A 26,987-nucleotide genomic window follows, 5' to 3' on the forward strand; every position below is an offset into this window, starting at 1 on the left:
TTTAAGGCACAACATCTTTTAAACTCTCATTGCTGTCAAATGAGAAAGAATAAACAGTAAGGAATCATTATACACCTTTAAATCAACAATCTTGAAAGTCTGTGATGAAAGAGTTAAATATCAACCAGATTTGTTAAACAATTAAGTGAGCTTCAGCTTTTCTTAAATCCCTACCTATCTTTTAAAAGCCTTTTCACACAGACCTAATGCCAGATACATAAACCAGACACCATTCTACAAGCCATTACAATCCTGTATTTCTTCCTCAAGGGAATAAAGTTAAGATTTTTTGTAAATTACTTGCAGGTGGTGCACTGTAGGCACAACAGCTGACTAGTAACACTTGCTAATGAAGCCCTGACAATCAGTACAACCTGACAGAATGTAATCCAATAATAAAAGGAATTTAGCATATCATGTCATCCCTACCTTTGTCCTCACTGCATTTTGCTACCCCTTTAATTGTGCAAGTTGAATTATTTGTAAGACTTTGCTGTAGACCTGACTGCTCAACAAATTTAAATGAATAAAAAGTTTACTTTGTAACACCTACCCCCTTAAAAGCCGAAGCAAAACAAAGACATCAAACCCTACATGATTTTAAAAGAATAAACTACTTTTGAAAAATTAGAAGCACAAAGCAGACAGAAAGCAAAGGCTAAGGAATAGCTGCAAAGTACCCTTAAGCTTTGCAAGAACAGCTTGTTTTCATTTAGAATTTGGCTTTCAGAAATTCACTAAAATGGAGCACAGTTACCAATGATTAAAGTAGCTTGGGTTTCTTGGGGTTTTTTAAAAATTGTATTTAAAAACGGATCATAAATCACACAAAACTCTCTCAAGAATCATTGTTTATTTCACAGGAAAAGCAGCTTTTCCATAGACCAAAACATGCAAGGTATTAATCATCAATGACATCAAACTACAGCCTAAAGACCTGCTTCATTCCTAAGAAAGTGAAATACAGTGGCTGTCTAATACAAGGGAGTTTCAAGAAAATTGAAGGACTTTTCTAGAACAGGTGTCAAACCTATCTGAAGCTGTACCAAACTAAATTGGTAAAAAACCCTAAAATCTGAATTCAGCAATGGGTCAACATTTAGTTGCACAGAAAGCTTGAACATGCCTAGATTTTGTTCAGATTTTATAAAAATTATTACTGTCTTCAAGTAGATTTAACAGTTGTTAGTAGAGAAAAAGCAGTAATTAGAAAACCTCCATATGCACTTTTAAGTTCTGGTCCTAAAAATTATTTCCCGTTTCTATAAGACCTAAATCATAGAAGTCCTGAGAACTGTTCACTCCTTTCCAGTAAACCAGGCACAGTAGTTAAAGCAGCTAATCAAAGGTCACTCATTCTTTCACGTTCACCCACTGCAAGTATGTAATACCAAATTTTAGAAGCTAGCATGAGCAAATGCTTTTATCTGTGTCCTACAACTTACTATCAGAACATGATCCATACAGCTTGTCCCCCTCAAGCAACCCAATGACTCATCCCCGTAGTCCTAGCTAAAATTAAATGCCTGACTTGTTTCCAACTTCAACCAGTCTCTTCTGCCTTTTCCCCCCTCATTACCCAAGACTCTCATCCTAACACAAGCAAATCTCTTCACACACTTTGAAAATTTATCCTCCTTCTTTATTATGCTCTCAGAGCTGCACAGCATCAAATAGCATTCAAACAGCTTGTTGAGTAATGAAAGGTCAGACATGTCTGTCTGGTCTCTTCCAGTATATGTTAAAGTGCTTTTGTCTTTAATTAAAAAATGTCTTCGCTTCCACCTTGTGCATCTGGTTGAACTACAAGAGCTAAAATGAGAACAATTACATTTGCTAAGAGGGGGTATACATATCATTTAACTTAAGCTTCCAAGTGGAATGCCTTAAGTAAAGAATGTAGACTCCCCTGCAGTCAAGAGAAGCAAGACCAATGCTGCCCACCCCCCTCCTTGGAGCCATCCTCATCAGCTTAATTAGGGAGGTCCCTAACTAAAGAGGCAATTAAATCTTTTAAAATCCTTAATCAACCCTCAAAGTATTTACATGTTAAATTCTACCAAAATGTTATGTCCTCTTTAAAATACAGCTAGCTGCTATGATCACTGAACATACACAACTACAGAAAATATTTAATGGCTACTAAATATTTTGCATTAAACTCCTCTTAACACTCAACTGCTATTTGGCCTACAAATTTCTCTGAATTGTAAATCAAAGTGAAATGATTGACCTGTTAAATATGCATTTATTTGCCTAAATGAAAATGCACTTGAGACAGATTTCTAGGAAACTGAACTATGTTACCCTACCTGCTCCAAAATTTGTGATTGTTCACCTTCACATTAGGAAAAGCATGAGATAATATAAAAGCAGGGTTTTAAATAGAAGTTGGTGATTTCTTCTGAAGCATCTAGAATGGAATCCTTTCTTCATTTCACTATATTAAAATTTCCCCTTGGCCTTCCCCCTCACTCCCATGTTCAGAAGAGTCATCTTTGAGACAATCAATCATTTACTTCCCAATACAATATATAAGATCATTTCTTTCCACAAGCACATATTTTTGCAATGCAAAACCATTTCACAATTAAAATGTTGGTAAATTCAGCACCTTCTTTCTGCTGGTAAACCAATGAGATGAGCCAGTACTTCTTCAAATAACCTCATTTAATTTACATGAGATGCTGGGTTCTATGCTATTTTATTTCATACTTTTTATCAGTGACCTAAATTGAAGCTTGCTGGAACCAGTTTTCTGAGTAGCCTATTTTTACTCCATATTGTTTATGAAGGTAAGTTTTGTAGCAGTTACAGAAATAGAATTTGTGTGATAACACACATGGGAGAAAAATGCATTATCAAACATAGTGAAACTTCGAAAAGACTACTCAGCTGTAGCTGCACGGCTTGCTGCACACAAGCTTGTGTGAAGAAATGCTAAGTCTTAGGTATGTTTCAACGAAGTCTTTATAAAAATACACAATCTAACATTTTTAACCTTACTGCAACTTAGCTTGCAATACACGCTCATTATCAATTGTATCTTTCTTGTATGTAAGTCTTAAACTCAATTGATTTACCTTAAAGTCTGCTTTTCAATACACAAAAATTCAAAACAGAATTTGGTACTAATCATTTTTCAATCATATCTTCAGTGTGTTTAAAGGGAAGTTTAAAATGTTAGTGCTTTTCTTTGACGCTATCTATAAGTTGACAGTTCGTTTAATGAATTGTTGCTGGAACAGTTACAGCACAAAGTGGGGTCAGAAAGAAGAAAAGGTCATTTTGTCATGAATATGAGTCTTTAAATCCAAAATGAAGTCATTAACCCTTTGGTTTACAGGTTTAACAGGGAATAGTCTAACTACTTCAGTAAGCAATCATTCAAATCTTACTTTTCCACATTTATTTCCACTTAACTCATTAAAAAATCTCAAAAACAATGACAGCAGGTAGGCCTCTCAAGTCATGGTTATCATTCAGAATTGAGAATACATTCAAATATTTGAAACCTTGAATACACATTTTCCCTGGGTTAAATCTTGCTTTAAAAACTCGGACAACTCCAAGTGTCCCAGCCCCAAGATGCAGAGAGTTTCAGTGAAACTGAAGTCTCCTTTAACAGATATAATTTTACACTCCAAGAGAACGTGTTCAGCCTACCCGACTTCTCCGAGATACAGGAAGTCCCAATGACGAGCCATTGTCTACATCTCCCATAAGGAAGTCTGAAACGCTGCCAGAAAAACAAAGAATTGTGTTACTTCATTACTTTACCTCACCAAGCAATTCTGTATCACTGAATTCAAGAATTCAAATAAGTCCTTGAAAAGTTCTGCAAACCATTTTTAGTAGTCGTATTCTCTGCAATTTCTATACCATCCTAGATTTCCTTATTAAGAAAAAAATCAAACTGACAAAAACCCCAAATCGTAAAATTTTACTAGATGTAGCTAATTTAAATTACTTTATCAGAAAATAGTTGTCCAAAAGAAAATTAAAGCTTTCATTACTGCTGTGTCTTAATTTGGTTCAGTTCCATTGAGTTCTTTAAAAACTCCTTCTGGATTCCAACTTACACGTTTCCAAAGGTGAATGCCAATGTTTCAATGGAAGAAAATATTTCACTGAAGAGTTCTCTCTTGTTTTCTTCATTAACTTCTTTGAAGTTCACCGCTTCCAAAAAAAAAAAAAAGCAAACCAAATGAGTGAGAGGTGGGGTCAGTTAAACAAGTTTACCAGGCCTAGAAACAAATTTTATACACAAAGTCTCCTACAGAACATACAACATCATGCTTTTCCAAATAACTGAGAAAACATCGTTTTAAAGATTGGTAAGAAATAAACACTAAAGGGAAAAAGTAACACAATCCAGATGCTTCCCACAATGAAATCAGATTACTCCTGCACTTCCTGTATCTTCCCACTGAAGGAGCAGCTTTGTGTGGAAATGTTGGTAATGCACGGACAACAAAAACAGTAATTTACCAACTAGAGTCAAATCACACAGCAGCAGCACCACAAAGCAGCTCACAAATGCAGTCAGATATTGGAAAAGCTGTTTATTTTCTGAGTAGAAATGCCAGCAGTAGTTTGTGGAGGTGCCCCCTCAACTGAATGCATTTCCACAACATTGCATTTCTGACTTGAGTACAGGCAAGCAGAAAGCTATCAAAAGGTGATGTCCACTGCAAAACCCTTCAATTATTAGCTCCACAGTCTGGCAAAAGCCCCTCTGTATTTCCTGTTAAAAGTGGGGAAGAAACTCAGTATAACTATTGGTGGTCCCAAATAGAAAGAAGAGTGTTGCTGGACAAACTAGATGGTTTAAAGTGGTGATCAAGTACTTAACCACTCAACACAGCCTTTAGCACACTTCCACAACAAGCAGGAATAATGAGACAAGATGAATGATTCAGAGTTTCTATTAACAACTACTAAACAAGAAGAGGGAGGGAGAAAGGACAAGACAAAAAGCACGACCATTTTTTGTCTGTTTTCAACTTAACTCCTTAATCAATGGTGACTGGGAGATTTTTTGTCAAAAAACTGTATACATTCCTTTGAGATTAAACCATCCTCTGAAGGAAAGTTTTTCCCAGTTACATTGTAAGAAACGACTACTTCACTTAGTATTTTTTTTTTTGTTTACTTTTTTCCCTTTTACTTTTTAAAGCAATGCAATATTCTTATTTCTGTAGATATGACACATGCTCACGCCTATTCCAGAGATATTGTAATGACACATGTACAGATGCTCAACCCATATCACTTTTTGCAAAATCTAACAAGGTTAATCTGTTGTCCTCACATTTCAAGTACAAATAGAATACTATGACTTGTAGAAGTAGCAAAAATAAAATAATGTTTAAATGTTGCCTATTCTATACAAATTTTCTCAGCAAATTAACAGGCTTTAATCTTAAAAAGTATTCAAACTTCCTGCCAGGTGCCGAAATACTAACGGGTAAAAAACAAAGAAAGTACAGTAATCTGCTCCTCCATTAGACTTCCTTTGTGAAAGGAAAAGTTTTTAACCAGTAAAGTAACACAGTTAAATCCATTCCTTATAACACACTATGTCAACAGACTTGATCAACATTTTATAACAACTATTTCTATACAAAGCCATGACAGGAAATACATATTCTTCTCATGGGCTATTTTTACAATTACTTGCAGATACGAAATAGTGTTGTAATAAGCCTACAGTAAAAACCAATTATTGCATATTACAATAATATTACCAGTCTGTTGACACAGTTCACTACTAAATTGCAGCTTCTCCTACCTCTTCGTTCATCTACACTTTGTAATTACACAAAAAAATGCCTCTGGCACCTTTGTTTGAAATAAGATTCGATAAAGCTCCACAAATTTTTTTTAATAGTTTTGTAAATTGCAGTGGATTTCTTTTTTTAAAATTCAGGTTAGTTGAAAACCTCAATGTTCGAGAAATAATGTTGTGCATAAGTCTAAATTTTGCATTTCAAATCATTAACCAACGACAGTCACAATGAGACCTATTGATTACCAGTCCCTAATGACTGGAAAAATAATTTAAAAGCTAGCATGAAATGCAAACTGCTTCAAAATTAGAACTAATTAGCAAAAATTGTCTAAGCATTCAAAGCACTTACCACAAAAACATTCATATATCCATTAGCTGCACTGTCTTCAGAGAGAGCACTTCTTTCACTTAGTTAACAAGACATTAATAGAGAGCCTTTCCCTAAAGAAATGCCGTCTGTTTCACTCTGCCTTCCTGTTCCAGGAAGAGTTTTGTTAAGCTTTACACTTTATATGCCAGAGAAATCCTTTCTTTTCAGGATCCATCACAAAAGGAATAACAAATCTCCATTTTTTTTTTCAGATTTACTTCTTTTCACTTCTCCCAAAACAGGTCAGTGTAATCTCTTAGTAATTCGGTAGAATACCACCAGCTTTTTTCTAGCTTACCACCACTGGAATGCTGATGTACTTAACGTCAACTTTAAACCACGCACTCTCTTTCCCCAGGACATCCTGACTGCACACAATAGCTACTGACAACAATGAACTATAGTAATCTTGCCATGTCTGGAAATGACAGCTATCTATCTATAGTTCTACAGATTTCAAAGCAAGTATACAACTAGACAACTCTTTTAAGTAAGATTTCAGATGACACATAATGAACTTCAAAAAATCATATGGCAATGATACATTAAAATCCAAATCCAGTACCAGAAATGCAAGCCTAGATTGCAGTGGATCTCTATTTCCAAAGCTGTCTTCAAACTGAGGTGGGTTTGGCAATCTCAAAAATGCTGCAGTATGCTGCAGTTTCAGCTCTTGGGTCATGCCATCAAACTTTTATGAATCAAGTACACCAGGCTGGGGAACCCAAAACAGCCATGAAGGTTTTGGAAGTGAGAATCCCAGAAGTTGAAGCATTGCCTGAGGACATTTGAGCAATGTTGCTAAAAGACGAAGAAAAGACTGACAGCTGTCAGGACTGAAGGGGCCTTTAAAAGGAGATTGATAATTCCCAGTGAACTCACACACACAGAGCCCATAGGACACAGCCATGCTGGAGTCTGCACAAGTTCATTCACTGCCTCAACCCTGCTGCCCATACACAGATGCAGGACTGACAGCAGCAAAGCCGCCTTGCAGTCAGTCTGCAGAGCCTGGACAAGCTTGCAGAATTCCCTCTCTGCAGGTCAGTTTTCTCATACATGATAGATAGATATGGTAACAACACGTATTTTTTAGACAAGAATACATCCTCAATCCATGCTTTACTAGCTGACATAAGAAGTAAGCAACCAGCTGACTTCTTGGAACTGAGTACCTTTGCAACCAATTTTATCTTTAAACTCACAAAAATGTTTTCATAAACCTTTCAGAACTATTTAAAAAACAAAAGAACCACCCAAGCAAACAAAAAACCCAACAAAGACCAAAAGACCACTCCCACTCTGGAAACAAAGACTTGTAATACTTCTTGTTATTACCTCTCCTCTTCAAAAACATGCAAAATAAACGGGGAGAAGAACATAAGTGAAGAGCAATAGTACAGAGACTGGAAAGAGGCAGAAGAATATTTTTGTATCCTAGAAAGGATCAACAGGCTGTCCAAGTCCCACTGTTCTACTTTTAGTTCTTAGTGCCATATAATTTCACCAGCCTGTACTTACTACCAGGTTTGGCAGCACCCTCAATTTAAGCTGGATGCCAACAAGACAATTGCAAAGAACTGTTTCCTACTCCCTCCATAATAAATATTGCTCTGAATGTACATCACAGATACAACAACAAAATTGAAATTACTTCATCTTGTTTGAGGTATTTCTTCTTGATGAAGAACTACTACCAAAAAAACCTATGTCTAAATAGAAAACTTCTACAAGACAAGTGTTCGTTCTAGTAATTAAGTCAAAGGGTGTAATTAAGAGCAAAAGGGTACAAACTTGAATTCAACATGGGAGAACCATGTACTCTGAGATCATCAACTATTTAAAGGCATTAAGTGGAAAAGTAAAATACAAATATGATACTGTGCCAGAATGGGAAGTGACTTACAGAAACAGGAATCTAAACAGGTTCCAAGCAAGATGCTTCAATAAGCTTCAATTCTTCCAGGTCAAGTGAGGTGTTATTTAAAAGACATTTTTCATTAAGCACTCCATCCAAAATAGTACAAATCTGGCAAGTCTGTACTGTCAAGCACAATTCTGTGTAGCAAGATTCAGATCACATGTTGCAGCTAGTTTTTCCTTCAATCTGTCTAAAAGGAAAAGCATTGAACATCCAAAGCAGACTAGGAGTACATTTGTATCATTCCCATTGAAGGTATTGAAAAAAGGCCAAGAAGCTTAAAAGAGGGTCACAAGAACTCTACTTTTTGTTAGCCTTTGAAATATTCACACTCACAGTAATCTAAAGGCAGGTATTGTGTTTAATTTGTCATAGTTATGAGAACACTTCACAAGACACTAAGACTTTTTGAATCACTAAGGTTCCAAAGTTATTGTAACTGATTTAATGAAGAGCAAAAGACATTTGCTTGTTCTAATAGCAGTATGTCCCTATAGAAAGTTCCAAAGAAAAACTGGATTTGAAACACTGATATTATGCAAAGACTCAAAAAGCAGGAGGTAGAATCACGTGTAAATCCCAGCTTGTTTCTATTTCATCCTCTCCTAAATAAACTTCAGAATTTTTCCATGCCAGGTTAATTTTCCTCCTAAACATAAATTCAACTACAGAGTGCTTCCATATCTTTTTATAGTTCTGTCCTCCAATGACAAGAAACAGATGAGTCACATGAACTTTTCATAATGTCACATTAACAAAGACAGGGAAGCCAGAGGAAAAAGGATACTGGATATGTTTTACCAGCTCCTCACATTCTTGTAGCTTCCTGTTTATTCAAAAGCTGCATTACCTCTGGTGAAATAACCACAGCTGAAAACCTGTGAATGCATGTGTTACACACAGGTCAAAGTAAGCAAATCTGAGGTCTGAAATGCTTACAATCACCACAATGTGCAGAATTTTTGTTTCCGCTTTTTCAGCACCAGCTGTCACACACTTCAGTTCGAATATAAACTTGGAGTAGTATGATTCTCAGAAAAAGAACAGCTGTAAAAACCAAACAGGTGCTAAAGGCAAACTGCCTTCACATTTACCACAGATTATGTTAGGGAAGAGACAGTCTGTAGATTTGCTGTTCACAGAGAAGTAAGACTGAAGTACCAGTCAGAAAGTCCTGAAGTCTTGAATCTCCCCATTTCCATCTCCAGAGGTGACAAATACAGTATGTGTCTGAGCAAACACTGACAGGCATTAACAGAATCTTCATATCAAAGTACCGCTTGGTATCAATGGCTACAAATATTGAGGCAATACTGACTGAGACCATCTTTACTGTGATCCGGAGTTCCCCTTCCTTGCATTCGTGTGGTCAGGTCACACAGTCTGGATCACAGGAAAGACTATTTGCCATAGAGCAAGTTTCTATTCACTTCAGCCAAAAGTTCATAGATTGGGTTGGAAGGGATCTTAAAGTTCACGTAATTCCAACCCCTTGCCATGGGTAAGGACAGCTTCCACTAGACCAGGTTGTTCAAAGCCCCATCCAACCTGGCCTTGAGCACTGCCAGGCTTGAGGCATCCACAGCTTCTCTGGGCAACTCGTTCCACTGTCTCATCACTCTCACAGCAAAGCATTTCTTCTGTGTATCTAAGCTAAACCCATAAAAACAGATAGAAACTGAAGCATGTAAGGAAAAGTACAAAACAAAAATGCATCTGCCCAGGGTTCAACCTGCTATCATCTATTGTATGACAGAACACTATGCACCAAGAAGAGAAAAAAAGTATGGCATCAAATTCAGAAGGCTGCAATATGCTGGAGGAATGGATAATGTAATTCAACAAAGCACTTAATTCTCCACTTCTGAAGTAAAAGGGCAGGAGAGAGAACAAATAAATCTAGGTGTGGAAAACTGGCTTAGCACTAAAACTAAAGAAAGTGACCTTGGAGTCATCATGGACTTCTAAAGAAAAATTGGACAAAAAGCCAACATAATTATGGACTCAACAGCCTTGCATGCAAGACAAGGAAAATTATTCTACTACTTCACCTTGTGAACTCAGTACAGACTGATTAATACGCACATCAAGAACAATATTAATAAACTAGGTAGTTCAGGGAGAATAGATGATATTGCAATGGTTTTTTAAAACATAATTTAGCAAAGGCTGATGTGACACAATTTACTTGCATACCTTAGGTCACTTTTCCTCATCATTTCTTAAATTAAAGAACAGCTGAACATCATCCTGTGACCACTGAAATTAGGGCAGAGTAGAGGATGCAGTCTTCTCACCATAGCACTTAAGCATGGAAACAGCTTGTCTAAAGTGGAAGAATTATGTTCACTAAACGCTGACTACCACTGTATGCGTGTACTTGATTCTCCCCACAATCAACAAGCAAACAGCACCACAAGGGATACTCTGTGTTTCTGCTGTCATGTACAAACCTCTAAAGCAAGTTCAGAAGTCATAGTCCTGTCCCATGATCATTTGAAACGCCAGGTACAGAACTATAGGAAACTCTGTGTGTAACACCAAGAAAACGTGAAGCTTGGCTAGTATCTGCCAAAATCAACTGGCAAAGCTATATACCAATAGGAAGAATCCATATAAAGGAATCAGGAAGTTGAATATATTAGCATTTCAACTGATTATTTCCACTTTATTGAATAAACAATACATTTCAGACATTTCAGGAAACAAGAGGGAAGGCCTAGACAAAGAAGAAAAACTAAACTACGCATCTCTGAAGGAAGATTCCTACATTATTTAAGGCAGGCAAGAGGCAGAGATTTACTCCCCCTGAAAGCTAGTTCCACAGTAATATACCAGACTCCAGAGTAGGAAGACCTGCAGTAAAAGGTTAAACAGAGAAGATTTCTGGTGCTGGAGCAGTTGAGTGTTGACTATTTGCATTTGTCTGGCATGCCAAGAACTGCAGTAGCAAAGATGAACAACAGAAAGTATTAACATGTCTGCAACACTTCCTTGTTGCTATTGATACATTTGACACATGGTTATGATCCACTTGTGGAATTTATAACTGTTCAACTATTCAAATTTGGATTGCTCAGAGATTTCTTCCCCTGATATAAATACAATACCATCCTACACATTCACAGAATTAGGTAAAAATTCTTGGCAAGCCTCAAAGTGGATAAATGCCAGGTTTATTACTCTGAGATATTATTCTGTGATACTCAGGTAAAGAAAAGCTTAAAATCAAAGGTTTGTGCTTTTAGAATTAAACGTGGGTTTGCACTTAGCTTCCTAAAAGCAGAATTTTACCACATCAATGACAGAACAAGCTACTTAATATTACTCTTCACTTCGGGAAGGCATTTTTTTAAACAAGTACAAAAGCATTCTCTTTAAAAAAACCTTTTTTTCAGTATATGTAGAATTCCATCTGTAACTCCAAGCCAAAGTCAATCAAGTCACTAATTACAATTTTCCATGAATATGAAAGGTAGTAATTCCTTACCTTTTACTTTTGCAATAACTGTTCCTGCAGCACTAAGAATATCAACTGAATTTAGAGTCTGATGTTTATTTATCACTGCTTTTAAAACACGTCGCAACTCCCCCAGGCGTTCATGTACTACTTGATGCAGGCCATCATGATTTTCTGAAAAAAGAAGAAACTACGTTATAACACTAAATTAACATCCAATCACATTACAAACCATTTGGTATTCAGCTGCATGGAATTCTAGGCCATACTGTTAGAAAAAAGAAATTGTTAAAAAGATAGAGTTATAATAGCAGCTGCCAATAGTAAACTTGCAATACTGTATGTCATTTACACAAACTTATTTCTCACAAAAAGTCAAGCAAGTATACTTTCTAAATTAAACCATCTTTTTCTCATATAATTTCATCAATCACCATTTTGATAATTATATATATGAAAAAGGTATCGACAAAATCAGATTCTAGTTGTTCATTAAGTAATTCTTCACCTGATACAAATTCAACATCATTTATGTATGTTTATCAATTAATATTTCTGGCAAATGTTGACTAGTTTTTAATTAAAGTATCAACAAAATCTTAAGCATCTTTAGCATATAAGCCCAGATCTACAAAGGTCTGTCTTTAAACATGTCAGTTCTGATAAGTAAGTTGAACACCCAAATTAGGCCAAATCAGAAAAATTCTCAAATACACACTCCGAGATGGTGACGCTTTTTATATCACACGCCTCTTGCCATGTGCCTCTAAATCCCAACCCCACCTTAGGGTTTCTTTTGTTTTTTTTAAATACTTCTTGTTGCATCCAAAGCACAGGTTAAACCACAATCTGTTCTGTTACAGAAGAGGCGCTGGTGCGTGGAATTAAAGTTTCTCATGCGCTAGAGTGCTGCGTTGCAAGTTGTGGTAAAAAGCTTTCAAATTCAGGAAAGTCTAGCTTATGAAAAAGAAAAAGAGGATCTAATATAAGCTGACTCACATCCCCACCGAGCAGGGCAATTCTCTGTTGTCTGTGGCCATTATAACAAACAAGTCAATACAGACAATTACGTACAGTGCAAATTGATCCAGTGTTGCTCAGAGAATAGTTTCAACTCAGAGCCATTTTTCTGGTGACAAGACATTATATTTAGGCTAGAGGCACCTAAATTTTTCTAAGGAATCCACCTAGTACAACATGACACATCAGTACAGCAGATCACTGCTGTCAGGTGTGCAGGTGTGGGGGCTACACACAAATTTTTTATGTTTGTATTGGGTACAACAGCAAGTCTCCTATGGACCACTCTGCCCCAGGCTTTATTCCCCTACATGCCACATATCAGGATATTTTATTTTGTTTTCAATTCCAACTAGCTTATACATTGTCAAAGGAAAAAAACCTCAACTCAGGAAGTATACTAAGGTAAAAGCTATCTACCATTCACAGGCACTTTTCCTGCTGGAAGGGACAAGGAAGCTCTATTTGTAACAGGACGCAGTCTAGGAAAATTCCTCTTACACAGCAGTAAATTAGGAAAGTTCTACATAACTTGTCTTTATCTTAATTTACAGCTACATATAATGATTTTTAACTGACTCAAGCACAGCTAGGGCAAAAAAATGTCAAAAGCCTGGTACTGAACATGGCCATGATTCAATGCATCCACAATAGCAGCAGAGGCTGTTTATGACAAACAAACATCGATGTAAAGGCACACTATAGCTCAGAGTTGGGAACTTAATGGGGAAGGCAATCCAGGCTTGAAGCAGTTTCCATGAAAGCAACAATAGTGGATGCTGTAACCTTGGATAAGAAATTATTTATAGGGGATATGAAAACAGATTAGAAAATTTTAAAAGGCATGAAAATACCAGATAGAATCGATTGTTTCTCTCTGTCTTTCAATTCTGTGTAACACACCTCAGATGATTAAAGTGAGCAAGAAGGAGTCTTAAAGCAGAAAAAGGTGATTCTTCATGTAAGAGACCTGTGGAATTTCTTGCCAAAACACAACATTGACACAAGAAGTTTACCTGGAAACAAGGAGAGCTGGACAAGTTAAGTTTCTCTGTGATTTACTAATGAGTCAATAAATGCCCTGGTGGGTCTGGCCTTGCCTTGCACAGCAGTGGGTGCTGCAGCTTAGAGCCCAGACCAGAGTGGCTGCCTTCAGCAGTCCAGTTCCCCAGCATCCACAAGTGATGCACCACAGCTGCTCCTGTACACAAAACCTAACTGTTGCCTCTGAATTAAGTTAATTCCTTTTGAACCTGCCTTCCCAACTTTTCATTCAACTACTCCACACTTTATTCTACTGAACTACCAAGAATTGTACTAAACCAATGTAACTTGCAACAGCTCAAGAGTTCTACTAAGCAAAAAAAGTTTAGAGCATATGACTAACCTCTCATTTTTACTTTTCTCTAGCTATTCACTTTTGGCAATCATCAGAGCTCAGGCAACGGGTTAGACACAGTTTTAGCTAAGCCAGTATAGCCATTGCCACCTCCTAACACTCAGAAAAGTTTTATAGCTGTTAAAATGAATACAAGTAATTTTAATGGTCCCTTCAGGCTTTAATCCATCATTTGTACTCCATAAATACAAGAATAAATGCTGTTGGGAGTACCAGGCAGTTCCAGGCAAAGGTAGTGATGAAAATGAAAACCAGCAAAGTTGTACTGATGCCCACAGACACAAAATGGAACAGATGCACAGAAAATATATCAAAGTTATAGTAACATTTATCTTCAGGAATTAGGATATTAATAATCAGAGGTATTTCAAATTAGTTTATTAAGAAATATGTCCAGTGTGTAGACTTAAGTTTTGAAATTCTTACAGAGGTAGTCCCTAGAGTTCGCATCTTATCTCTTCTTACAAACCTCCAGAGGTAGATAGATATTCCACAATCTTTCATCAGAAGTAATTATTTTCATTGGCAGAGTTGGGATGGATGGGCTTTTGTGAAGGTACTTGAAGACTACAAGCCACAAACATCCCCATCAGCCATCTCTGTCTAACCAGTATACATGCAGCCCCCACATGAAGGGCGTGAGCACTGTGGTCAATGGACTAGAGATGGTCAGCACAAGGGCACCATTTGATCAGAACTGCATCTCTTGCCTAGTCAAGATAATGATGGTGTCCCTGTCTTCTCATGCACAGATGCTCACTTGTGTCTGAAGAGCTCCTAATCATGTGATCAGAACACCCACATCCGATAGCCAGATCCTTCTGGCAACATGGTGGGTAGACTTTCGGACCCCTAGCAAATAAGGGAGGGGAAACAAGGCCATACAGCAGCCCAAGCAATCTACAGATTGTCAGTTTGAGAGGGCTCAAGAAGGAGTATAACACAGACATACATCAAACATGATTTATTCTGGGGACTTCAGTGTGACTCACAACTACAGACTTGTCATTATAAGTCAAAAAAGTCTCTAAGGGTTCCTTATGTGTTAGGTGAAGACAAAACAACACCCCTCCAAAGATTAATTAAAGCAAAATTGACCCCAAAATGGAGTTTGTTACCATTAAAATTTGATAGTGTATCTTGCCAGAACAACAGAGCTGGAGGGGAAAGCAAAATAAGTGAGAAGGGGAAAAACGAAAGAAAGATCTTGAAGCAGACACAAGTCTCTTCAAGTCTGAAACAGAAGTAACAAACTTCAAAGGGAAATGCTAGTGAAAAACAACCACTGAGTTGATCTAAATGTTTATCATACCATCCAGGAGAACACTATCACTAAAATAATGCACTCAAGCAGGAGAATTACTCTCAAAAGCAAAGGTCTGGCTACACCCAACTGAGATTTCTTTGTATTCCATCACTGTATCATTTGTTTATAAAATCTTTCAAACATTGTTTCTGTGCCTCCAGAAGACAAAAGGTCTGTGACAAGTGGTACTTGGGGAAAGGCAGAGAGAGAAGTCATCAGGAACAACAACTGCACTGCATTCACAATAACAGAGACCAAACAGACACTAAACCAGAGACTTCCTGTTCAGGACAGATTTAGAAACCTCAGGTAGCAAAACAGTGTAAATATGCCAGATCAACAGAAACACAGTTTTAAGGGTAAGAAGTCTGAAAATGGCCAAGATCAAAACAACGGTTGAGCAAAAACAGTGAAAGGAATGCACAAGGAAATGTGTCTCCAATGAGTTCCTGCACCTATTTAATCTAAATAAAGACTTAAAATTACTTTCAGTTTTTCTTCTGTCCCTTGTATTGTTGTACACATTCATTGATGTGTATGAAGTCAGCAGGAAATTCTCCACCAATGGATGTCATATTGTTTTAAAACCTCTCTCAAGTTTAATAGCATGAAATGCAAAATCCACAGAAGTCTAAAGCCATGACTGTCAGTGATCTGCCACTTAGAGGCCCTCTCTGGGCACTTGAATTCAGTTGTTCACTCAGGTGACCAGTTTCCTGCAATCTCTGGGAGGAATGAGTCAGCCCCCTACCTCTCAAAAGGAGAAAACCAGCTCTTAAAACTGAAAAGGGAGGAAAAATGGCTTGGATAGAGTTTAGCCTATCTGAAAATCTTTCACTGGGGGTTGAACTGTCATTTACAAGAGCTGAAAACAAGCTCCTGCCAAATGAAAGAATACTCTGTAGGAGAAGTGGAGAAAGAACAGGGTGAAAAGCATGTATTCAAAGCTGACAAGTCTAATACACAAGAATGACAGTACAAAGCAGCTGGAAAGTCTGTTTGCCAAGGCATCTCAGTAGCACACTACTGTCGTTGGCATCCCAGTCCTCACTTGGTTTTGGTCACCACATTTTATAACCACTCACACATCTTTAATGTAAAAGCATAATCTACCTATTTCCAAATTTTACATAGTTCTCAAAGGGAAGCCTTTGTTTAGTAAGTTACTAAGCAATAATGTCCTTACAGCTATGGATTCTATTCACACATCACAAAATCAAATTTGCTCATCAAGCTTGTCAGCACCAGTCATCCTCCCTGCCAAGTCAGGGCTGGTCACAATACACACAGTCGGGAAAGGCACTGCTGTGTCAGTTGGCTGGCATTCTTTTGTCTGACCTGTTTTATTATTGGGCCAAACATTTTGAAGTTGTTTATGTCAACAAATGTTTGCCAGGATAAGCTTAAATACAGACTAACAGTCTTTCCCCCAATTCACTGCTCTTCAGACCCACACAAGAGATGCACATGCAATTCTACTTATTACTTCTCCATCTAGAATATTAAGGCCTTTTAACAACAGCAGACTCTCTCTAATACCCAATTTCCACCAGTCCCAAAAGAAGGGAAACCACTAATACAACTATTGCTTTGCTGTGGCTAAAAGTTTGTTTAGAATGAAAGTTGGTCTCACTAAAGACAGACAGGGTAGCAGTCCAGATAAAACAACTGAAAAGTAACACATCCCTGCAAAACTCTGAGTCAGAATACAGGTGAGACTGTCAAAGCAGATATTCTAGTTCACACCATGTAATAAGGTTCAGCTTTCCATCAGAAGTTTTTTACAATTAGAAAGATGTGATCAGTTATGTAATGAATTCAAACAGTTTACAAGAATATTACACAGTGTGAACAAGACGCCAAGCATACTCTCTACAGCCACAAGTTTATACACACAGATCAGCCTCCTTAGACTGTGGGGAAATCTACATGAACTCACCTCACTTGTCAAAATCTTACTATAAAAACAAGGTAAACTCAGATTTTTGCTCAAGTATTTTCTCTATCTACCTTCATAAACACACTATGCCTTCACTATGATAAGCATCTATAGACAACTCACTCTGAACATTTCCAGTAAAATAAGTGCAACTGAGAAGAACCCCTAAATGCCCACTGTAGCCATCACCCTCACTCGATCCAGTCCTCATTTTAAGAGCTCCCTTTGTAAATCTGCTCTCCTGGGATCAGCAGAAGTATGTGTACTTCACCTCCCCTTCGACTGAAATATAATAATCTGAATTCCAATTTTAAGTACCACTTCTCATCTTCTCTGTAAATCCTAACCTCTTTCTGGATGAATGGGCCAGACAAAATAGTCTTGCAGGAATGTGGTGAGAACAAGCTGGGAAGCAATTTCCCCAATATCTGGATCCAGAACTTTTTATTAAAGTTTCACCTTACAGAATGCCAACAGTCAGCTTCTCATCACTTTCAATCTTGGAAGGATTCAGAAAAAAGAGGCTTGAGTAACCAGCATTTCAATATGCATGAACAATATCCTGGCTAAGAGACCATTCACTCTTATTTACTAAAACAATCTCATTTTGACCTTTAGGTAAATTATATCATGTTTACCTTACATTATGTAGAAGGACTACATGGGATCACTAGTTATGCCACAGGACAAGGGGGGAAAAATCAACATTGGAATGAAGCTGATCCAAAGTAAAACATATTTAATCTAAAATCACATTATTATCATCTTCATCTATGTCCATGTTGCATACTAGGACACTGTCAGCACTCAGGTCTGAACCTGATCCAGACTATGAGACTTCCCAGTGAGCATCACAGAGTAGGCAAAACAATCACACAACAATGAACTGTGTGGAAATCACCTAATTCCTACATCTGCAGTTTGGCAAACAGTCCCAGATTAAACCATCATTTTCTTTTTGCACTTCTCTCTCTGTCAGCCCTATTCTAACACGATTAACAGCCTGGCATATTTGTCTGATTTAACAGAGTTCACTACCACATTGAAAAGACCACAAGAATTAATCAAACACACAGTTCAAACATGTTTTACATTGATTCTGGTTTGATCATAGCAAAGTTATCTATGTCCCTGCTGTCTGGTCTACTGCCACAGCAGTCTTTTTTTTTAGGCAGTAAACATACAAGTTAGACATGATTTTCATTGACTGTATGGATATAAAATGAACAAAATGTTTTTCTTCACTGGTGGTATTTACTGGTGATCACAATTCAGGAGTGATGAGAAAGCAACAGTCTTAGCTATTATATTTCTTCCTTTATTTGGCTATGTGTTGCAGATGTAAGGAAGGAAACATTTTAAATCACTGAAAAACTCAGAATTTCTGAAAGAATTTATTCCTGCCAAATCTCTAGCAAGGCTGGAAGCTGCAAAAGGGTCTGGTGAAGTTATCACCTTTCTACCCTGTGCACCATGCAGAATAAGAAGCTACCCATCCATCCCTCTGCCAAGAAACATAGTACAGTAATTTCACGAATACAAGCCGCACCAATTTGACCAAAATTTTGGTGGAAACCCGGAAGTGCGGCCAATATTCCGGGGCGGCTAATACATTAACAAAATTCTAAAAGCTGCCAACACGGAAGTGAGAGCCCGCGGCAGCCCCAAGCCAAGCTGGAGCCCGGCCGGCCCCGGCTGAGGTGGGAAAGCCTGGCAGAGGCGGGGCCAGCAGTGTGGGGGCGGGCGGCAGAGCCTGAGCCAGCAGGGTGGGGCAGGGAGGGCGGCAGAGCCCGGGCCAGCAGGGCGGGGGAGCCCGGGAGAACTGGGGCTAGCAGTGCAGGGGAGCATGGCAGAAGCAGGAAGGCCGGCGGGTGGGGCTGCCTGGCAGCGGGGGAAGCCCAGCAGAATCAGGGCCAGCAGCGTGGGGGAGCCTGGCGGTGCGGGGGCCTGCAGTGCCGGCCAGGGCGAGGAAACGCGGCGGCGGTGCAGACGGGAGGGGGCGGCCGGCGAGCCTCGCAGCGGCGGCGGGGGCCGGCCCGCCGGCAGGGCGAGTAAACGCAGCAGCAGGGTGGCCGGCGTGCCTCGCAGCGGCGGCGGCGGCTGGCCCACCGGCAGGACGAGCAAACACGGCAGCGAGGCGGTGCTGACGGGAGAGGGGGGCCAGTGAGCCCGGCGGCGGCTGCAGCACCACCCGGCCGGCCCCGTCGGCAACCATGAGCGGGCCGAGCCTGCCTGGCCCCGCCCCGAGCCAGTAAAGCCCGCTATGCCGCGATCCTGTTGCTAATTGGCCAATTTGTGAAAGCTGCGCACGGATTCTCGCTACGAACGAAAGTGCGGCTAATATTCGGGGTGCGGCTTATCTATTGACAAAGACAGCAACATTGTCGAGGCACCGGGGGTGCGGCTTATAGTCCGTGCGGCTTGTATTCGTGAAACTACTGTACTTGAAGCTTCCAAATTAGCAAGATAGCCAGTCCCAGCCTTTTTGTTCATCAGTATCATGGCAACCCCTGTTGTCATGGCATCATTAAAACACACCACACTGAATTCACAGTCTTTAGCAACATGTACTCCAACCAATGTTCTAATTGTATTATATTGCAGCAAAAAGTTACAATTTATGGAAAATAATAAGTTAATTATTTCGATTAGGAAAATCCAGGGACATGTGAAGTTTGATTAGGAATGAGAAAAATAAAGTAATAAAAATAGTAACCCAAACCCCTATGTTTCAAATGAAAACATTAGTTTTGTAAGGCTTTTTTTTGAGAAGAGTAATATACTGACTCAGTTCAGTGAGAATGCATTGAGACTTCCTGCAAAAAGCTCACTGAATGCATTATTCAAAGTATCACTGTTTGATTTCAGTTATTCCACACAAATAATGTTTTTGTAATACAAGAAAGCATTTAACACTTGAAAAGTCAATTGTCTATTTACTGTTAAACTACTAAATTTGTTCCTAAAGTCAGGTTGCACAAATTTAGGTTAAAATAAAAAAGCAGCTGGTACTTACCTTTTCTTTATAATTTTAAGGGTGAAAGGTTTGTCTTTACTTCTGGAAATAAGCACTGTGAATATGCAAGCTTGCAAATTTTTGCATAAAAAATAAAAATCAGTTAATCCTTTCAGTTTAAGTTTCCTAGCATGATGACTTTTTTAATGTATCACAAACACCCAAATAACCCTTTCAGATTTGTCATTTGCTATCAGGGATTGGCCAAAATACAGCAATCTATCCATTTAGATTCAACTACTAACCATGCTGATTAGCCTCTGATGTGACCTTAAGCTGTGGTGGTTTTTGATTTTTAATAAACTGGGCAAAATCCCATTTTAATTATAGACCAACTCTCTACCTGTGAAGTCAAAATTGTAAGAAGTCCTTCTTGACTACATATATAGAGCAAAATGAGACTAAGTTAGTTTACAGAAAATAAAGTTACAAAAATAAAGATCCCTCAAAACAGTATTTTCAAAAAGTCAATAAAATAGGTGTATATGCAAAATACATCAGAATAATCAAAATCTTATAATTCTGCCTACACTGAAAGCAGTTACATATTTTCCCTATGCTGTACACTACATGCCTTTAACTTTTTCATTCTACTAGACTTGAGAATCCCGTCAACTAACCCAGATGTGTTCAGCCATGTACTTTCATCTTCAGAATACTTTAATCTTTGATTAAACCAAAATTTAGAGACCAGAAATAAAATTGCTAGTGTTTCCTTACCTGCTTCTGACAAGTGAGAATGAAAACACTACATGGTCATTTTAGTCACTGTTCATTTCCCTGAGATTAAGAATAAAGCTAAGCAAGGATAATGCTTCAGCAGTTTTAGAACACATTTTCAGCAGTTTCAGAACACATTTTAAGTTAGAATTGTAAATTGTCAAGTGGACATAAGGTTATATTCTTTAGTATAAATACATTAGCAATAAATCTGATCAGTCACAGTTAACAAAAAATCATCTCCATTGGGAAAGCAACCATACCACTAGTAGCAACTAGTTACTTATTTCTTATTCAAGGATATTTCACTAAAACTTAGTCAAACAGTCACTAGACTGAACAGCTGCCAATGGAAGATACTCTTAAATCAAAATGAGAACTCTTATGCTCTAAGCAACCATGTTCCTTGGATACTTGTTCAAGTTCTGAGAGTACATGAACTAATATTCACTCAACGCTTACAGCAAAAATTTTCTGAAAAAAAAAGAACAAATCACAAAATGAAAGAATCTCCAGCAAGTTGATCATACCATATCAAACTGGCACACAGAAAGAGTAGTATGAAAGTTAAGGTTTATTCATTCTAAATAAAATGAATTTAACCTTTGTTAACCAACATCAAAAGATAATCAAAAAATACTTAACCTTTAACTCATGTTAATTTTAGTCTAAAATGCTGTTTGTTGTACATGCCTGTTTCTTCCACTTTTAGCCTAAGCCACTGAGTAAAGAAGCTATTTTACTGCTGCCTGCCCACCTATTTTTCAAAAGGCCACACAAAGCCAGGATTATGAGATAATATGGTGTTAAACAAGGGGTGTGTTAATTTGTGCATTTATTTTAAGGGATCTTTTAAACACAACTATGGACTGCTATAGAATGTGATAGTAGCCCATTTCTGGTTTGTTGATTAAAAGAAAAAGTTAAACTTTAAAATCAATTTAGATTTAAAGCAGTATTCAAATCCCTAAAGCAGCAGCTAGCAACACTAGTTGTCTAGAAAACTGGTGAACATAAAGGATTAAGGATTATTTGAAGTTCCTTCACTTATGTCCTGCTGAAACAGCCACCCAAGAGAGTTAAAGCCTGACTGTGTAACTCACAGGTGACAGAGCCATATGAATGGTCCAAAGGAAATACTATAAAAATCTTCCCATTTACTAGACTCAGGAACAGTCAATCTCCACAGAAATGTAATGGTTTGATATCAGTTAATTCAAACCAAACCATTTTTGAAGATTTTGTATACAGAGAAAACATAGTAACACTATCATTAAGGCAGCAACTGATACCATGCTGGCACTTGTACTTAGCAAAAGACAACAGTAACTCACTGTACATCTCACCATGAATTTTTAACTGAGTAGTATTTCTTTATAAATACCTTGCAACAGAAAGGTGAGAAACACTGCAGAATTCATTTGCGTAGTGGTTCTGGATTTACCCAGCTGTTTCTCCCTAGTACCACTGAAGTTGCCATTCCAGGTAGCCAATGCTAGATCAAAAATTTATATGCTCCAGACCTATTGCTTTCTTTCCAAATTAAGTTCTCAGCCACCTTCTCTACAATCTCATGTCTAGTCATCATCTGGAGCCAACTACAGCTAGGAGCTCTCCACTGCTCGCTCGTCCTTAACACAAGGGCTTAAACGTGAATACCAGAAAGCATTTAATCTGACCACTCTGCAGTCTGAATCCTACTGGTAGTTTCCCCTTCTTCACCACTGGCATAAGCTATTTATCACAGTCACTTTCTCAAAGCCCTTCACAAACTGTCTTCACTCAACTATCACAATTCATGTGTGCTGCTAAGCTTTCAGATAAACAATTTGCACCTTACTCAACACAGAACAAAGCACTCAGAACCACCCCTCAAAAAGCTGCCTCCAACTGCTCCTCTGTCAGGAGTGGATAACCTACTTGTGAGCTGAGACCACAACCCATTCTGACCACCAAGCCTCACTGCTCTGCACACCTCCACTTCAGTGATTCCAGTAAACACACTTTGTTCCCACTTACTGTCAGCACTGGTAACTTCTGGACAGATCTTTTATCCCATAGTTGCAATAAAACAAAATAACTTACATTCAATGAATTAAATAAAAAGTCCACAGGAGAAACAAACAAAAAGCCCCACAGGAAAGCAATCTACTAAAGAATCCATTCATACCACTATCAACACGAAAAGAGCAAGATGAATTTGTCAACATTGAGCAGTCTTAAAGCTAATGCTTCAGGAATACCATGTCCTTAACTATTTCAGTGACATCTGATCTTAAAAGTAGAGCTAAGAATATAGCTACAGTCCACAAGCAGAACATGAACTGAGATACTACATTCCCTCACAACACAGAGCCCTGAAACAATCACACCTGCATAAGCTGGGAAAATTTAAATGTAACACTTAGAGAAGAACTTGGGAATGCTAAGTGCAATGTCAAGTCCGAAGGATGTCACAGCCTCTTTTTGAAAAGGCATGAAAGTATTTTAATTCCACCATACAAATATACTCCCTGCAACTTACCTATCTACAGTCAATTGAAAATTGACTTTTCAATTACGTAATTTCACTATTACAAGCCGCATCCCCGGGTATCGGCAACATTTCGTTCTTTGTCCATATATAAGCCGCACCGGATTATTAGCCACACTTTTGTTTGCAGCGAGGATCCGCGTGCAACTTTCACGAAGTTGCCAATTAGTAACAGAATCGCGGTCGCGGATCACGGGGTTTACTGGCTCGGCCCTGCCTGGAAAGCCGCCGGGAAGCGGGGGAGCAGCGTGCCCAGCCGGTGCTGCCGCCATGCTTGCCGGGGCCGGGCAGGCTCTGGCTCAGCACTGTTGCAGGCTCCCACTTCTGGGCTGGGAAATTTCCAGAACTAGTTCATATATTGGCTGCTCCTGAGTGTAAGCCGCACTTCCGGGTTGGGAGCAAAATTTTAGTCAAAATGGTCTTTCCCACCTTGCAGGTTTCTAAAACCAGGAAAGGATTGAGATATTACAAGAGTTAGAAGAACACCTGATTCCTTCCAAAATAAGAACCTCCCCTTCCCTTTAGCATGTATGTGTAGCAAGATCCACAATCCCACGGTCATCCTGTGTCTCACAGACAAACAGCACTAACAGAACTTACACTGACATCATGAACTGCTACAACATCCCCCTGTAGGCCCTGAACCCAAGTCATACACAACATATTTGAAATAGGGAACTTGTTATACTACTAAAATAGCTTAAGTATCTGAAGCAGTTCAGTCATGACAAAGAAAACAATACTGAACAGGTGAGTTTTGTTAACTTTAGATTAAAACTGGTTTGCCAACTAAAAATAATTGTAATTGGCAAATAAGAATTCCTACATACTTTTCAAAATTAGTCCAAGAAATTATTCAAGCAAGAAAGGAGAAAAAAGGGTGAAAAGGAAAGACCCTTTGTTCAGCTAAATCACAGCCTCTCCAAAGAAAATTCCTCAAGTCCTAGGTTTCACAGTTACACTGTTCTGTAACAAATATCATTAAGATGAAAGTTAAACATAAGTATTTTCTACAGCCTTACATGAGTCACCTCCGTCTTCCATTAAAAGGGACATTTTAGGCAGACAAAGGAGTAAGTCCCCATAAAATCCCTGTCTTCCTGAGAAAAGGGAAACAGTTACATATGAAAATCAAGGTCCAAGCTCTGTGTCAGATCTCCTGCTCTGCCATGTTGTTCTAACTCTAATCCATTACCAAGACATTAGCTCTAACAATCAAATCACTAAAACTGTCAGATTAGATGAATATTTGCTCAGAATTCAGAAATAAGTCAGCTTCAGTTTTGTGAACTAGCTACATAAATAAGAACAAACACTTCCAACAAAACTGGTGGAAAAGGAATGGTGTAGGCTATGAAACCTTCACGAAGTCAAGATCATCAAGATGACAATTACAACTGTTAACTCTATGCTGTCAGGCATACAGAAGTTATTTGATGTTCTTTTATGTTGCAACTTTGATAAATTGATACATGACAAAAGTGAGAAAACTGAGTATTTTTGTGGATCCACTATAATACAATTCACCAGGAGTGGGAAACTCATTGATGGTATTTTTTGCTTTGTTTTTAAACACAAGAACTTCTACATATACATTGGAATTGCTGTTCAGAACACAAGACTTACACTGGATATGGGTCAAATCTTATCTTTCAGACGTTAGGACAGAGTTCTTTCAGAGATACAAGTTGTTTTATTGGTTCAAGTGTTCCTGTTCCTTAAGCTGCAAGCTATACTAGAAGAATGTTTGTTGTTGAAAGGTCTTTTTTAAAAAAAAAAAAAAAAAAAAAAAACAAACAAAAAACACCCGACTATTCATCCTCTTCACTAGTGACCTTTCATCTTGCTGATCTTGTCATTTCATTTCCATTATTAGTCTAGCTGCTGTGATGGAAAGGGAAGCTAATTCTAATTAACACTCCCACTAAGGCTCTAAGTGTTTTGAGCCCTTTTTGTACATCAGAAATGCGAAAAGGAGGAAGAATGAAGTTTCCTTGTATTGCATTTTTTTGCACTTCAAAAGCAACATAAAAATGAAAATCTCCTGTGCTCTCTTATAAATAGCTCAGAGTTTTCCTAAAGAAATACATGCTAATTATTTAAGTCAACAAAAATATCTGACTTCACATAAGGGCTGGTTTTACATTTTAAACATTCATGAGCCTTCAAGACACCCCCCTCCTGACTGCTGATCTTAGACACTATAGCAACAAGTGAACATTTGTTCTGAAGGAATGTGGAGTATGCAACTGGGGGAGGGGTAGTACTATCAGTCACAAACTTATCTCCTGGTCCACTAAGTTATTATTTAACTTCAATCTTCCCTGAAACTGAAGAAACAGCATGTACGATCCAACATCAGCAACCAGCATTTAACAGGCAGCTTACACTTTGACTACGAAGAACACAGAGTTGCTTGAACTCAACTTCAAGAGGAGGCTGGTTTTTTCCTCTTATTCAGAATAGTGGAAACAGAAGAATTGTTCCATGACTGCAGATGAATTAAACAGTGCGCTACCACTGCAAACTCGCAAAACAAAATACCCAGCTCCTCTGGCTCTGGTCACAGCGTCTGAAAGTCCAAGACTCCCCTTACAAAAGCCTGCAGACAGCAGACTCAGAAAACAGGAGGCTTAAGCAAAACAGACTGTGGGATGATCTGGAGTGAAATGAAAAGAAAGGTGGGAAGTTCACTCTCCCAGATTAAGTGCAACATTCCTGGGGAAAACCTATGGTTCATAGTTATGCCTGCCTCCCATAAACTGGCTGTAAAATACTTTTTTTACACTGCTGTGGGTTTGCCTTCATCCAGGCTGTACATCACCCTTTCTTTGCCTAGACTTCTCAAGTCTGACTCCCCACATCGGGTGAACTGGACAGGAACATGACTCAGGGCCAGGGATCTGAGTGCTTTCTGTCCAAGAGAGGGACCAGAAAAGGACACTGTGGAAGTAAAGGAAGCATGGGAAAATGAGCACAAGGTCTCTGGCTTGCTGTGGTCCTACAGGTACACGAAGAGAAGCAGCCTAATTTCTTTTCCTCTGAGTTTTGCAATTAAAAAAACCCACAAGAAGCTCTTAAAAAAAAGTCACTACTATTACCTTTCAGTTCTTAGCAATAATTTTACTTGTTAAAGAAAATTTAAGGAACTATTTACTTTGTTCTTATCCTTGTTTACATCCTTTACATCTCTTAGCTTGAAGACTATTTTAGATTTGTGAAAGGTCAATTTCAGTTTCAGATTGACTTTGCAGCGACTACTACCTGGAGATATGTGAAAGGATGTACTAAGGAATTTCCAGGTCACAAAGACTGGAAGTAGATACGACTTTGCATGTAAGTAGCAGATTTCAGAAACGCAGGTTTAATGTAAGTGTGCCAAAAGCTCAGAGCTAAGGTGACCCGTTAATTTGCCATCTACAAAGGGCATTCTCTGCCTGCTGTTCTCACCATCACCCCACCCTTCATGTAACCCTGTCAAACTTAGCACTCAATAAAGGAGACAAAAG

At 38.4% G+C, this 26,987-nt stretch overlaps 1 protein-coding gene across 8 annotated transcripts in view; it reads right to left on the reverse strand.

Moving 5' to 3' along the window:
* Positions 1-26,987, reverse strand: part of ARHGAP29 (Rho GTPase activating protein 29) — a 51,122-nt gene that overhangs the window by 14,828 nt on the left and 9,307 nt on the right. For 7 of the 8 annotated variants that reach the window (XM_033067876.2, XM_033067875.2, XM_033067877.2 and 4 more), the window contains exons 3-5: positions 11,576-11,719; positions 4,083-4,179; positions 3,667-3,739 (exon numbers count right to left, since the gene is read on the reverse strand). In XM_033067876.2, the coding sequence (XP_032923767.1) occupies positions 3,667-3,739; positions 4,083-4,179; positions 11,576-11,719 (314 nt within the window). Of the gene's footprint in view, positions 1-3,666; positions 3,740-4,082; positions 4,180-6,143; positions 6,499-11,575; positions 11,720-26,987 lie in introns of those variants that run through there. The other variant, XM_033067882.2, reaches the window with a different exon arrangement.

Source organism: Catharus ustulatus, chromosome 9, assembly GCF_009819885.2.
Source record: "Catharus ustulatus isolate bCatUst1 chromosome 9, bCatUst1.pri.v2, whole genome shotgun sequence".
Taxonomy (NCBI): Eukaryota; Metazoa; Chordata; class Aves; order Passeriformes; family Turdidae; genus Catharus; species Catharus ustulatus.